Source organism: Schistocerca nitens, chromosome 3 (assembly GCF_023898315.1).
Source record: "Schistocerca nitens isolate TAMUIC-IGC-003100 chromosome 3, iqSchNite1.1, whole genome shotgun sequence".
Taxonomy (NCBI): Eukaryota; Metazoa; Arthropoda; class Insecta; order Orthoptera; family Acrididae; genus Schistocerca; species Schistocerca nitens.
This window is the reverse complement of record NC_064616.1, coordinates 621,605,205-621,621,677: the sequence shown is the minus strand read 5'-3', so window position 1 is coordinate 621,621,677 and position 16,473 is coordinate 621,605,205. Positions and strand designations below refer to the sequence as shown.

At 40.7% G+C, this 16,473-nt stretch overlaps 1 protein-coding gene across 6 annotated transcripts in view; it reads left to right on the top strand.

Moving 5' to 3' along the window:
* LOC126248562 (neuropathy target esterase sws) overlaps window positions 1-16,473 on the top strand; it is a 228,076-nt gene that overhangs the window by 142,495 nt on the left and 69,108 nt on the right. For all 6 annotated transcript variants that reach the window (XR_007545508.1, XR_007545507.1, XM_049949654.1 and 3 more), the window contains exons 18-20: window positions 314-496; window positions 2,978-3,133; window positions 12,029-12,148. Coding sequence is in view for 4 of the 6 variants with exons in the window: in XM_049949654.1 (XP_049805611.1) it covers window positions 314-496; window positions 2,978-3,133; window positions 12,029-12,148 (459 nt within the window). In the remaining 2 variants the exon portion in view is untranslated. The remainder of the gene's footprint in view (window positions 1-313; window positions 497-2,977; window positions 3,134-12,028; window positions 12,149-16,473) is intronic.

The window sequence follows — 16,473 nt, the reverse complement described above, 5'->3', positions numbered from 1 at the left end:
ATAACTTACCATATACTTGAGGCACTGAGGTGTTGACAAAGCAGTAAATACTGCTAGCTTTCTGGTGCTTCTCAGTGTTGTCTCATGTGCTTGTTGAAGTTATGGGCCCTCAATTATACAATGAGATTTTACCTTTGCTTTTTCCATTATATATAGTACTCTTACAAATGTATGTTACCATATTTAACTCTTATATTTGTGTGATATATATGAGAGTGAATATTTCTTTATTTTGTCTCTGGCCTACGTTTTATATATAAACTGTTTTGTTTTGTTTATGTGTTGATGTATACTCTCATACTTTCAATTTCAGATTGAAAAAGAAATAGAACGCCTGGCAGTACGGACACAAAAGGAGCTTGTTCTGCTGCATCGTGATCGCAGTAAAAAGCCAAAAAATACAGTGGCATGGTTGAACAACAGAAACTGGGTATCGGCGCACCACCACATTCTCTGCAAAAAACGTCTCTTTACTGAAAGGACAAATGCTAGACTTGTGAGTAACAGGGTGATCTTTTTATGTATTTTGTGTCTCTGAATTCATATCCATAAAAAGCATATCCATTCACTAGGAACAAGAGCACTTTATGAATCAATTCTATGATAGAAGGTCCTGCAGATATTTATTGTCATTTCCTTCATATTGATCTTCACTTGTCAGATTTTACATAAAAATACAATATAAACGACTGCTATGAGGACATTTTTAGTGCAGCATGTTTATATTGGACTTGATGAAAATGGATGACAAAGAAATGAAGATATTTGGTACCAGCAAATGGCTCACTTGTCTAAAGTACCGAAGGCCAACAAATCGTGTCTCAGTCTGCTGGATGAATGACCTTGAAGCATAGTTTCTGTCCTTTCTTCACATGTTGGACAGTTATCCAGAAATTACATTTCATATACCTTTTTTATGAAAATACAAACATGTTACAAAATCCCTGGATGTCTATTGTTCCTTCACTTAATGCTTCATTATCTAGAATTTGCTTTTGCAAATCTGCACACTTGTTGCCATGTACAAGACTGTGTAACATATATCATCCTCTGTTATTTACAAGTTTGTATTCAGTGTCACCCATTCATATATGTTCCCAAGAGCCATCATTGTGTTGCACTGGAACATTTTCTCCACATCCATATTCCCAATAAACTGCTGGTTGTGACAGCAACCAACACAATCAGAAAAAAGTATTTGTAGTAGTCTATGATCACAATTTTTTTATTTTGCTCGTGACCTGGTTGGGAAATGGGCATGAGGACTGCTTGCCAGGGATGCTCTGAGGATGGTACTGTGTACTGAAACCAGTAGCCAGTAGGCAACATAAAAACTTGTGGCTATAGCTTAAAACATTTTTCCCCCCTCATTTTGAGTGTGTTTATCTTCTGCCGAGATTGCTCACCCAGTTAAATCCCAACCTCTAATAGTGGTGCTCGGTAAGAAAACTGGGTATCTTCAGGCAGTTGTGTTCATTGCTTTGTTATGAATTTATACAGAATATAGATTTCCAACTACCTTCTCTTTAGCCTCTCGCACTATTGTGCTATTTTTAATGCATATTACTTTAGCTATTATAATCACCAACTCAGAACTATGATGGGAGTTTCAAAAGTAAATTTCACATCGTCCCACTCTATGATCATTGCTATAAAAGTGGCGCATTGACAGAAGAGAGTACATGTTCTGGATTTCCTTCAGACACATTTCTGCTGCAGTACAGATAGCAGGAGCATTACAATGTGTGAGTGAAATGGAATGGCAGCTGGAAACCTACTCCACAGTTGAAGTATGCCAGACAGTATGATTCAAAGGGGGGAAAGTCTAAATTGCACCCGATTTATTCTGAAATTCTGGTGGTATATGGACCAAATACGATGTTGTGTCCAGCAGTAGTCAAATGGTGGAAACAATTTGACCAAGGCGTCACAACATGGATGATGCTGATCGTGAAAGAATACCATTGACATTGACTGCAGATGACAATGTTCAACCAGTTGAGGAGCTGATTCGTAGCAATTGCAGATTTTAAAACAATGAGAACATTCTAACATAGCCTCTCAGATGGTTCCATGACCAAGGAGCAGATTTCTGTAGTTGAGGAACTGAACAATTGGTAAAACTGTTCTACCACTGCTTATGGCGAGGTGGTGACTGTGTTGAAAAACAGTGTCGTGTATCTCTGACACTCTGGAGTGCAGTGCAGGATTCAATAAAAGTTACTTGGGCTGCCATAGTAATAAGTTACTTTTTGTATAGTCTCCTCATAACTGCTAGTCTTATAAATGTATTAGAACCATTAACAGTGGAACATTTTGAAGAAAATTCTTACTCATAATTTTTGCACACATCAAACTGCCAAATGGAAATTTGGACTTCGAATAGATTATGAGATAATAAAAATTATGGAGTATTGCTTAAAATTTCAATCATTTTATGTGATGTAGCAACGACCTGCTGTATTCAGTAGACAGTATTTCACCATCCATTTCACAGATAGCTCACTAGGCATCATACAATGAACTCGGAGGTTCCTGAGTTTCCTGTGATGCTCTGTCCCTGACATTTTGATTTGCCCAAATAAGGTTCTCAGGTGTTTGCTCTGTAGGGCTCTCCAGTTTCACCCGTACATTTTTTTCCAGTGACACAGCACAGTCCTCGCGAGCTCTGTGATAGTGTTGGCAGCTTAGTGGCCCTCTCTTTATATGAAGGCTGTGTGGAGTTAGACATGATGTCAGAGATGTTCAAGGTACAGCACTGTTTTGCTGGAACAATTCCTCGTGGAGAGACTTAAGAATAGTAAGAGAACTGATTGCATAGCCTCTTTGTCATAATGGCATGCTGTTAAGGTGCCTAAAATAAATATTAAGGATGATCTGATGATAACTTCATCATGTTTAGTCATTTACAGTTTATTAATGCTTTTCTGCAGTATTGTAACTTTACATATATATCTCCTTTTGTTTTATTTTTCAGGAGGAACTGTATAAAAGAGTCTTGCAGACTGTTCCAGATGCACAGTCAGACTTCTCCCGTTTGGCTCGGTGGCTTACCGGTACTTCAATAGGCCTTGTTCTGGGAGGTGGTGGTGCACGTGGAGCTGCACATGTAGGCATGGTCAAAGCAATTGAGGTATGAACAATTTCATTTCCTTTATTCTACTTAGATGTAGGTAGTTACATTGTCAGAGTACGATTTCCATTCAAATCAGGTGGAGAAAAAAAAGACTATTTCTGAGATATGACAAATTTCCATACTGTTATGTTTTGAAATTTGCATTAGCACAAAAGCTTATTCCAAACTTCCACTTTAATCTCTGACATTCTTTCCATCACTGATAAATAGCTGGAAAGCTTGCAGGAATGCAGTCAGGTATAAACATGAAAGATTACCAGCATCCACAAGTCACAAACTGCAAACAAAACTGCACAGTGTAAACCTGTGGTGGGCTGAGCTCGGAACTGCCCTTCATCGGTCCCTGCCCTCAATTCAGACAGCCTCTTGAATGACCCTTGCCCACCAAAGGTTATGAAAGAAAAGAAGAAGAAGAATAAGAAGAAGAATTGGGACAAGGATCCTCTGGTGACCCCGGAGGCACCAGATATCCACCCGCACCCTGCAACATGCAGTCAGATTCTGTGTTGATGTTTATGGATGTAGTTCCATCCCCACAGGCGACAGGCAGTGATCCTGTGGCATGATCGGAACTCCTGGCCCCTTCACATGTACCTGGCCACCAGTCGTATGATCATTCAGTGGAATTGTAATTCGTGCTACTGTCACCTGCCAGAACTATATATCTTATTTCCCCTTTTCTGGGGTTTGCATTGCTCTCCAAGAAACACACTTCACTCATGACCATTCTCCAACATTTCGTGGTTATTGTGCATTCTGTTGGAACCATGCTCGTCCCGAGAGGACATCTGGAATGGTCTCTACTTTTTTTCCATACAGGTGCTGTAACTGAATGGATTCCCCTTCCTACCTCATTGGAGTCAATAGCAGTGCAGGTGTAGATGACCTCAACGATTGCTATCCGTAATGTTTACCTACCTCCAAGCAGGCCACTTATTTACATTGAATTGAGCACATTAATCCAACAACTTTCCCCATCTTTTCTCCTCCTTGGGGACTTCAGTGTTCACCATTCCCTGTGGGGGAGTACAGCCTCATCTGGTAGGGGCCTTTTAATTGACTAGCTTCTCACAGACCATGATCTATGCCGCCTCAATGAAGGTTCTCCTACCCACTTCATTGCCAACCTGTGATTTCCTAAATCGCTTAAGACAAATGCCAGGATGGTTCCTTTAAAAGGGCATGGCCGCTTTCCTCCTCCAATCTTCTCTAAACTAAGCTTGTGCTCTGTCTATAATGATCTCATTGTTGATGGGACAATAAATGCTAATCTCCTCCTCCTCCTCCTCCTCCTCCTCCTCCTCCTCCTGACCCCCCCCCTCCCCTCCCCCGCCCCCACCCCCACCCACTCATTCCCACCCATGACACCTTTTCAGCTGTCAATATAACAGTCTCTTCCCTAATCTAGTGGCTTCACTATGTTGGTCACAACAGAATGACCTTTGTGACAGTGACCACTTTCTGGTGATCCTGTTGTTTGCTTGTCACCACCAGACATATCGACTGCCATGCTGGACACTTCACAGAGCCAACTACCCCCCTATCAGTTTGGTTTCTGGGATGGACGACACACAACTGACCATCTGCTTAGATTGGATGCAACAGTCTGACAGGCTTTTTCTAAATGCCAACACCTTGTGGTTGTTATGGTCTTCAGTCCTGAGACTGGTTTGATGCAGCGCTCCATGCTACTCTATCCTGTGCAAGGTTCTTCATCTCCCAGTACCTACTGCAGCCTACATCCTTCTGAATCTGCTTAGTGTATTCATCTCTTGGTCTCCCTCTACGATTTTTACCCTCCATGCTGCCCTCCAATACTAAATTGGTGATCCCTCGATGTCTCAGAACATGTCCTACCAACCGATCCCTTCTTCTAGTCAAGTTGTGCCACATGCTTCTCTTCTCCCCAATTCTATACAGTACCTCCTCATTAATTATGTGATCTACCCATCTAATCTTCAGCATTCTTCTGTAGCACCACATTTAGAAAGCTTCTATTCTCTTCTTGTCTAAACTATTTATCGTCCACATTTCACTTCCATACATGGCTACACTCCATACAAACACTTTCAGAAACGACTTCCTGACATTTAAATCTATACTCGATGTTAACAAATTTTTCTTCTTCAGAAACGCTTTTCTTGCCATTGCCAGTCTACATTTTATATCCTCCGTACTTCGACCATCATCAGTTATTTTACTCCCAAAATAGCAAAACTCCTTTCTTCCTTAAGTGTCTCATTTCCTAATCTAATTCCCTCAGCATCACCCGACTTAATTCGACTACATTCCATTATCCTCATTTTACTTTTGTTGATGTACATCTTATACCCTCCTTTCAAGACACTGTCCACCAAGACACCTTATCGCAGTCATTTTTGACCTGCATGAGGCATACGACACAGCTTAGCATCACTAAATTTTATTTAGCCCCCATGACTGGGGGTTTTGAGGCCCCCTATTGATTTTTATTCGTCAGTTTTTGTCTTACTGGTTGTTCTGGGCTCCTGATGGGTCCAAGAGAACGGCATCTCACAGGGCTCTATGTTGAGTGTCACACTCTTCCTCATCATGATCAATAGACTAGTGACCTCTGTTGGACTGCTGGTCACACCTGCATTGGTCACCCCTGCATTGTATCTCAACAGTTTTTGCATTTGGCTAGTAACTTTGTCATGATCGCCCTCATGATCTTTCAACATCTAATACCTCTATTTCTTCAAGAGTTCCAGGTGCTACCATTTTTACACCAATGGTTGTAAAGTGTCGATTGGATGCGTATGTTTTTACATGTCCTGCTGGTATGGAACACCATTCGCTGCTGGGAACACATAGTGTGTTTACGGCAGAGCTGACAGCCATTAGCAGAGCCCTCCATTTTATTAAATGAGCCTCCTTTGACTCAATGAGCAGTCTCCAGACTATTGACCAATGCTGTTCTTGCCATCATGTGGTCTCCACTATTCATGACCTCACTGACCTTCATCATGCTGCCTGGTCAGTCGTCTTTCTGAAATGGAGACCATTTTGCATGAGAAGCACTTACTTGCTCCTTGTTTGCTTTGCTGATCCCAGGTGTGGATTTGTGGGTGCACATAATATCTCTGCTCACTTGTAAATGAACATCTGGTGGGCTGCTTGCCCGTCTAGTAACCTGTGCACAATCAAGGACACTACGTTAGCCTAGGGCTCTTCCCACTGCTTCTCGTGGAAGAACTCCATGGTCCTGTGATGTCTCCATACCAATCATACCAGGTTATCACATATTTTTATTTTGTGTACTGAGACACGCTCGCATTGTTTTTGTGGTGCCTTACAGACAATAGCTCATTTCTTTGTGGAATGCCCCCTCCATGCTGAGTATGGACTTCTGGACATACTGCCTTTGAAATTGGCAGACGACACCCAGATGGTTTACGAGGGTCTTAGTGTTCTCCATGAAAGTTGTTTTCCCTCTCATTTAAAGGTTTTAATCTATCTCCGGAGAAGGGGCAGGGTGATGGGGAATGGGGCATCTCCTGCTGTCTGCTAGGTCTTGGGGTTCCCTGATCCTACCTCCTAGAGCCAGGCTTCTCTTTCCTGTCTCTTTTATTCTGCTTAATCACTTTTAGGTTTGGTTTGCCTCTTTTATGCCGCTTTCGGTTTTCTATTCTGCGTGTTGCACTCTGTTAAATAGTGGGCGCTCTTGACTATGATGGATCAGAGGTGTGACAGCTGCAGGTGGAACATTTCCTGTTGCATGCAGAGCCACGGGAACACCCAACTGCTGACTTCCCTATTTGCTTCATCTTTGTTTTATTATTGAAAGTGAAAAAGATGTCCATTACAGTTCTAGCCCTCTTGCTTATACTGTTATGAATCTCCTGAAAAGCTCGGAAAATGTTCTTGGTGGATATCTACACTCTTGGATCGTGAGACGTGAGACTAATGACCTTGTTGTTGGTCCCTTAAATGATTCTCATAAAGAAGTGTGTGAAGAATACAAAATAATGAAAGTTACACAATACTAAACTATAGGATGATACCAACTGAATGGCAGTCAGCTTTAATCCATCCTGTACACAAAAAAGGTGATGAAAAGACTGTCAATAGCTATAGGGGCATCTCATTTCATATAAGATTCTCTCCAAAGTGATACAGAACAGAATAGAAGGTCATCTTGACCAACTGATTGTGGAATATCAAGCTGGTTTCCGAAAGGACCGTTCTTGCGCAGAACAGATCTTTAACCTGAAGAACATCATCAGGTACCAAAAAACTGGAGGAAATAACTATGTGGTCATGTTTGTTGATTTTCAGAAGGCATATGACTCGATTGACATCAAGTTCCGACATTATAATACAGTTGTAAAATGCTTATATGCGTCCGAAACCTATCAAAGCATCCATTAAGAAGAGGTGATTGTTATTTTACAGTCATCTCATGAGGATGGATGGTGATTGACTAACAAAAAGAATATGGAGTTTCATCCAGTCTAAGAAAACGAAGGCCAAGATGGTTCGCAGAATGTGAAAAAGATCTTAGGCAGATTGGTACCTCAGAGAGAGAAATGCCTGACAGGAACAAATTTAGAAGGTTGGTGAACAGCTACCAAGATTTTAAAATGGCATCAACGTCCAAAAGACGGAGGGGACCATTATCCAAAGAGCATAAACAGGCAATTCGTGGTGGACTCAGAAGATACTGGTAGGAAGTCAAAGGTGGACAAGAACAAGACCTGGACACTAGAGTGAAGTCGGTTGCTACCACGCAGTCCATAAAGACTCAACTCGATAATAATTACGGAAAAGTGTATGAGGTCAGCCAAACTTCATCTACATCTAGATGACTACTCTGCAATTCACACTTAAGTGCCAGGCAGTGTTCTTTGAACCACCTTCAGACTATTTCTCTCTAACAGTGTGTGGGGAAAATGAACACTTAAATCTTTCTGTATGAGCTCAGATTTATCTTATTTTATTATCATGACCATTTCTCCCTGTTATGTTGGTTGATTGAAATTTCATGACAAGATCTCACCTCAATGAAAAATACCTTTTGTTTTGATGATTGCCACCTCAACTCGCTTATCATATCCATGACACTCACTCCCCTATTTCATGCTAATACAAAACAAGCTGCCCTTCTTTGGACTTCTTTAGTGTCCTTCGTCAATCCTATCCTATGGGGTTCCATACAGCACAGCACTATTCTTGTAGAGGACAGACAAGTATAATGTAGGCAGTCTCTTTAATAGATCTGTTGCATATTCTAAGTTTTCTGCCAGTAAAATGCAATCCTTGGTTTGCCTTTCCCACAACATTATTTACGTAAATGTTCCAATTTAAGTTTTCTTGATTGTAAATCCTAGATGTTTAGTTGAATTGTCAACCTTTAAATTTATGTGATTTATTGTGTAACCAAAATTTAACTGATTTCTTTTTGTACTAATGTGGATAACCTCACACTTTTCCGTACTCAGAGACAATTGCCACATTTTGCACCATAGAGATATCGTGCCTAAGTCATTTTGCAGTTGGTTTTGATATCTGATGGCATTACTAGATGGCAAATGACATTATCATCTGCAAACTTCCCAAGAGGGCTGCTCAGATTGTCTTCTCAATCATTTATATAGATTAGGAACAGCAGAGGACCTACTACACTTCCTTGAGAAATGCTAGATATCACTTACCTTTTACTCAATTTTACATTGATTACTATGTATTGTAATCTTCTGAACAGGAAATCAGTAATTCAGATGCACAACTGAAGCAATACTCCATAGGCACAGATACATGCTCAAGTTTCATTATGCACAGAACTAAACCAAGCATTACTGCACAGTTCTACAAGAGGCTCCTGAGGTTCTATGTACTTAATTTTCACTTTCACAATAACCAGTCAAGTAAATTTCATTGTTTTATAGAAGGTGCAGAAAAAAAAATTATGTTTGTTCCTTTTATATGACTTTGTAATTAGTAAGCTCCAGGATCCAATCCATATTAAGACCATTATACTTCTATCAGATTCATGCGGAGGTAAAGAATGAAAAAACATAACCATACAACGTGTTCCAGTTACGGGCCACTCGGTAAGTGTGAGCACTACTTCGGCATATATGAAAAAATTCTAAGATATATTGATTGAAAACATTTAGAATGTGTGCCAGTTTGTTAAAGTGCTTCAGAGCTCCAGAAAGAATCCAGCATTCTTTGAAGTGGTAGGAATGGACATTATTGAGGACTGCACAGTAGCAGTATCACAATCCTATGACAAGAGACCCAAAGAAAAAACACAGAGTGAAACCCAAATATACATTATGTTGTGTTACAACAGAAACTCATTTTCAGTCTCATTGCAGGAACACTCATTCCTTATCTAATAATAATAATAATAATAATAATAGAAATAAAAGGATGTACATTGCCAATGCTGAAGAAAATGAATATGTAACCATGCAAAGACTGTTGAATATAATTCGAGATAAAGTCATTCCTTATTTATTCATGTAATTGAAAAAATGCATTTATTTCACATTGTGACAGGTATTGTTACTAATATGTTTTTAAAGAAGAATGTATGTGTTCTGTTTATAGCTTTTGTTGGAATAAGATCTGGGAATGCTACTATTAACAACTGTTTAATAGTAAAATATGGAAAATTTGCGCCCCCCCCCTCCCCCCCCCTCCTGTTATACAGTGATTTGTGGAAGAGCATCTTAAGTTTGGTACTAAATTATCACTTCAGAGCAGTCAGTAAGCCTTAAATGTTACACTATCATGTCATATATTCTGACAATGTAATATTTCATTTATATTTGATTGGAATCTCTAAATCTTGATTTCAGTATGTTTCACTCAAGTTGTTGTTCCAGAGACAGCCTCCATTGTTCCCATAAGAAATTTGTGACAGGAATAATCTGTGGTCTTAGTTGTTGGCATTTGTGTTTGCTTGTCAAAGTTTATTCTCTCGTCCTTAGAATGGTGATGTCAGAGTGGGGAGGGGGCGGAGGGGTGTTGGTTTTTCCCATATAAATATCTGTGTGGCAGCCTCTGATGATTTACACTTTGGTGGGCTTTTCAAACAGTCCACACACTGGAATAACTTTATCTTTCAGTGATGGCTATATAAGTCTTATTTCTCCCTCCTTTTTCTGACTATGTGTTTTAGCTAAAGTAAGGAGTTTATTTATCTTTCATCAGTGGAATCCTGCTGTAAACTGATAAGTGGTTGTCAGGCAGGTATCTTTCTCTCTCTCTCTCTCTCTCTCTCTCTCTCTCTCTCTCTCTCTCTCTCTCTCTCTGTACATCACTACTGCTGTGTGGTGTTACCCACCATATTCACTTTCCTCTTTCCTCGCATCCCTCTCTCATCCATGTTTATTACTCCTGATCTCTTCTCATATTATGAAGCAAGGTTGCTCATTGGCTAAAACAGGTGACTCACTTTCAGGTGGACTGTGTCTCAAACCCCTGTCTGGTGATAAAGACTCAGCTTTCCTGTGATAACTTTTAATCACTTTAGTCGAATGCTAGGGTTGTTCCTTTGAAAAGGACATAGACAATTTCCTATTCCATCCTTATACAATTCTTTTTTGTACTGCTTCTTGCGACCTTTTTTTTTTATTATTATTATTATTTCCAGTCCTCTTCCTACTCTCCTGTCCCCCCCCCCCCCCAAAAAAAAAATATTTTCATCTGCTCATTTTTCCCCTCTTTGTACCATTTCTTAGGCTGTTTTCCCTGCCCCTACCTTACAGCCATATTCTCTCCCTCTCCAAACTCTGTCTCTCTCCCACTCTCTGTCTTTCTCCCCCCCCCCCCCTTCCTCTTCCATTCCACTATTGGTAAAAGTACACTGTTTCCTCTCAGCAAACAAACAAAGCAAAATGAAACTAATATGGAGACTCATCCATGTCAACAAGACAAAACCAAAAACAGTGTGTCCCCGTCCAAAACTACACTTATAGCTGTCAAAAATGAGAGATTTTCCATACGTAGCTTGTTGTAACACATCTGATAACTTGGTGTCATCAGATGCTAATGACAACTCATCAGTTACTAGTGAACTGGATGTAGATGTTTATCAGGGATCATCAAAATGTTCCTCAACTCCTGAGGTAACAATCACAGGTCACGCATCTAGATGGTAAGGAAGAACTTCACTGCTAAGATATTATGAGTTGTACAGTGGAAATTAAATGGGTTTGGCATCTACACGGAAGAACTAGATCTCCTGAGACTGGTAATACCCCTTTGTATTTGCCTACGGAGGCACGTGTCAAACCTTGGAATACCTCCCGCCAAAGATGATGACCTCACTAGTGAGACAGGTTAAGCAGGGTATTGCTGCATTCATCAGTGACTTATATCATACCTCACTAGTGGTTTCACCAGAAATTTGTGAGTGGTGGAAGGTAACAGTTCCTACAGCAAGAGAACCCAGCACTGTGTGGTACTTCTGCCATAAAAAATTCTTTATGCCAGAATTAAATTTATGTTATATCATGACAAGAGGGCCGCAACTAGTTTACCCGCTGATCTGCCATCTGTCATACTTGATAATGAGATGAACTTGGAATTTATTTTAAGGTTTTGGTGATGCCTCAACTTGTTCCTAAATTTTTAGATAGAAGATTGTAGGGCATACTCAGGGTGGCCAACTCATCAATTTTTAGGCAAGTGTGTGAGACTGAATTCTAGAGTTTTAAAGATGTCTTCCTTGCCATGAATAATGTGTTAAAAATATTGTAAATGGATTAAAAACTTTATAAAAAGTAATTATTAAAACCCATTCTTCTGTCATTGGTGTTTTAGTTTTGTGATCATGTTTTTGTCTAAAATACTACTACTATAAGCAATTCTGAGTTCCAGTGTGTGTGTGTGTGTGTGTTTTTTTTTTCTATGTAGGAAGCTGGCATTCCAATTGACATGGTTGGAGGTGTTAGCATAGGTGCCTTCATGGGTGCTCTGTGGTGCATGGAGAGGGATGTCACTACAATGACGCAGAAAGCTCGAGACTGGTCTAAGGTATGGTCATGTATTTGCTTAATTAGGAGACTGTGTTACAGACTGGAAATAGCATATGTTACACCCAAGAAAGGCAGAATTTTTACTGCCCCATCAAATATTTATAATGATGTGTCACATATACTGAATAGCTGTTCCTCCAGCTGGTTATGCAGTTTCCCATCTGTCATAAGTACAGAGGATAAACAAACTGTCATTATAATTTTATATGAAGTACAGACTAATTATGCAAAGTATGAATAATTATGCACATGCATCTGTCAAAATTTAGATAATAAATTGCTGTGAACTTCTACAAACACAATAAATGTACTTGTATCAACCTCAGCTGTCGTGTTACTCCACGCCTATTGTTTGCTGCATCACAAATGACCAATGCTGGAAAGATCATGCACAGCAGCGGTCAGTAGATCGCTTGTAATTAAGTGTATCCACAGTTGTGAATATGGATAACCATCAGCTGTAGAATGGGATGATGACAATGAAAATTTGTGCCAGACCGGGGCTCGAACCTGGATATGCTGTTTATTGTGAGTGGTCGCCACCTGGCTATCTGAGCATGACTCGTGGCCAGACCAAAACTTCCGTATGTCGTCAACCCTGTGTTCCTTCAGACATGTACGCATGTCCAAAGGAACATTGCATCATAATTCTGAGTAACACAGGCACTGCAGTATTGTATAATAATGTGTGCAGTTGTTAGGCACCTGTTACCCAGTGGGGTGACAATAGTATATATGATAGTAGTCATTTGTCTTGTTTTTCTACAGACCAGTAAAAAGTATTATCTGTAAGTGAAGGGTGCCATGTGTTAACTATCTATGAAGGGGTGACCCTAACAAAATTTTCACTGGACAATTGCAACAACAACAACAACAACAACAACAACAACAACAACAACAACTGCAGCAACAATTATGACACCAGAAATAGTTTTGACACTAGCGACAGCTACAACACCAGCAGCAGCTACTGTGCAGTCAGCAGCGACAGCACATGGAAGAGGTGACCTCACTGCGAGAGCAGTACCAGGAGCAAATATGAACATGACTGGAAGCAAAAGTGCTACCTGCAGTACAATCACAGGAGTTGCTGCAGTCACACGGCCAGGAAAGCAAGTCTCTGGGCAACCTGGAATAGCCTGCCGGCTGTCAGCGGCCAACACCATCTTGACCTGTGTCCCGAGCGTAACCCTGCTTGTACCTGCCCACAGCCACAAGTCCAAATATTCTTATCATCCTCCACCGTCCTCTGATACTAACCCAACAGCACAGGTGAACCACTTGGCACGCAAAGTACCAGCCCACTGGATGGACTGTCCACCACTGTAGTTCATACATGTTGAAATCCATTTACTCACCATTGGGATAACGCAAGACTCCACCAAATATGTATACACGGTGACTCTACTGGACAGGCACTCTTCCAGTGAGATTAGTAATGTCATTACAAACCCGTCTGCATCTGCAAAGTGAGTTACTAAAAGTCAAGCTCACTCAGTGGCTTTCCTCCTCTAATACGTAACACTTTGCTTAATTGTTGGAGAGGGATAAAATTGGTGACTGAAAGCAGTCATAGTTCTTGCGATGCCTCCACACCCCTGGCTGGACCAGAAATCCTGCGCCCACTCCTACAGTTCAGATGGATCTGTTGCCATGATGCATCGTACCCTACGCTTTGTAACACAAGAGTCAAACTCGAGCAAGCTGGCATAGACACTGGATACAATAACTGAGGCCAGCACTCAGCAGGATTTACTGCGATGTCTGGCAGGGACAGGACGGACGATATCACCTCACATCTCGACAAGTTGACAAGACGGTTTGCAGCACTTGTTGTGCATAAATTACAAAATTGCATAGCATCACATGGATGATGCAGTGTGCACTCCTCGCCCTCACCAGTCCAGAACGAGTCATTCTGGCAACAGAGCATGTAGGTGCAGATCATTGTGTTTCTGTATGGGGAACATGAACAGAGGCATCCCATGCCTGGAAGGCAAATCTGCCAGCAACACCAGCCAGGGGACCTATCACAACGTTTTGTGGTAAGAGACAGGACTACTGAGATGTGGTTTCTGGTTTGAAAAACGTCACCACCAATCCTTCGTCTAGAGTGGAAACCATTTCCACACCTGTGGATTTCACCAAGGTGGTAGCAGCACAAAGTGACGACAAGGCATTGAAGGACATGCTGAACGGCAAGACGGCCTTGCATTTGCATTGCGTGCCACTGACAGGCCCTTAGGAGCTGATATACTGTGATAAGAGTGCCTTAAAAGAAGACTTGCAGGCCTCTCCATCAGCATTGGTCTATGGTGAACTTCTACATTCACCAGGAGAGTTTTTCAAACCACATATCAGCCCCCACACTCTACTCAAAATTTCCTCATGGTACTCCAAAGACAAATGGAGCCTATGCAATTGAGTGGAATAACACTTCATAGAAAACAAGCTGATTTTGTTTTTAAAGGCCTAGAAACTATGAAACACATTTTCTTCCAACGTTGCAAACTCCTCAGATCACTTTAGTTGCCCTATCATTGTCCTTACATAGTTAAGATAAGAAACGGAAGGACACCCACTCTCCACATTAGAAAGGTAGACACATTAGTGTCTGTTGACTGGTGCAAACCAACCAATTTAAGTACAGAAGATGCCACCAAAATGCAGGCAACCACAAGACACAAAATGCCTGTGATACTACAGCTGCCAGCACCATGTCATCATCCAGAGCACTGCAGTCGGCCTGGAAATCAACCAGCCAACACTCGCTCAGGTGCAGCAGCTACCTTGCAGCATCAGCTGATCCACCAGCATCCAGCCAGAACAGAAACTCTTTATGGTTTCATTTCAATCTCCTCCTGCTCCTCACCCCCCTCCACCTGCTCCTCATCCCACCCCCTCCCCATCTCCCTCCCTCTATTCCTATTTTCATGCATTTCTATTGTTATGCAAAATAATATCTGAAAAAGATGATTTTGTTAACATGGAAGATAAATTTAAGTATTAGAAAGTCTCTTCGGAAAGTGTCTGGAGTATAGCCTTGTATGAAAGTGAATCATTTATGATAAACAGTTCAGGAAGAAGAGAAGGGATGCTTTTGAAATCTGTCACTGCAGAAGGATTATGATGATATGGGTGGATCAAACAAATAATGAAAGGGTACTGAATGTAATTGGGGAGAAAAGATTTTTGTAGCACACCTTGACTAAAGTAAGGGATTGGTTGATAGGACACAACCGGAGGCATGAAGGAATTATAATTTTGCGATGGAAAGAAGTGTAGGGTAAAAACAGTAGAGGGAAACCAAGGATTGACTACAATAAGCAGATTCAAATGGATGTAGGTTGCAGCAGTTATGCAGAGATGTAGAGGCTTTCACATGATAGGCTAGTGTGGAGAAATGAAAGGATGTGCAGACTCAGAAGACTAAGCAGGAAATTTAGGAATATATCAATAGTTAATGCAAATGCACCAACAGAGGAAAAAGAGGATATAATTAAAGAACAGTTCTACGAAGGCTTGGAAAAGTATGCCGCGCAGTACCTAAATATGACCTGATGCTAGCAATAGGAGATTTTAATGCAAAAACAGGGAGGAATGAACACCCATATGGAGTTTCTGGAAAATATTCACTACATGAAGAAAATAAGAATGGAGACTTATTATGCCAATTCGCAGCAAGGAATAATATGATTATTAAAAGTATCTGCTTTCCACACAAAAGGCTCCATCTGGGTACTGGGAAGCCAATGGAGTAGTCAATCAGTTGACCATATTTTAGTGATTGCATGCCACTCCACATCAGTTATGGATGTACGGAGCTGCAGAGGACCAAACCGTGATTCAGACCACTTTGTGATAAAATCAGTCTTGAGAGAGAAACTGTCACTAACAAATGGCAATAGAATAGGAAAGATGATGAAATGGAATACAGACAAACTGAACATCCCTGATGAAGTAAAAAAATACCAAGTAACACTAAGCAGAAATTTTAGCAATGAAGAGACTGCAGTAGGAGTAGACAAAAGGTGGAACAGGATTGAAAAAGCCATTAAGGATGCTGCAGAGGAAATAATAGGCATAAGAAGGAATAGAAGAACCCAGGAATGGTTTGATGAAGATTGCAGGTCAGAAATAGAGGAAAAGAACAGGGCAAGAACAAAAGTGTTACAGAGAGAAACCAGAAATAATGTGGAACAATATAGAGAATCGAGGAGAAGAGCTAACAGGCTGTGCAAGAGAAAGAAAAGAGAGTCGAATAAGAAGAAATTTCAAGAACTAGAAGAATTAAAGGAACAGAGTGAAATAAGAAAGTTCTAT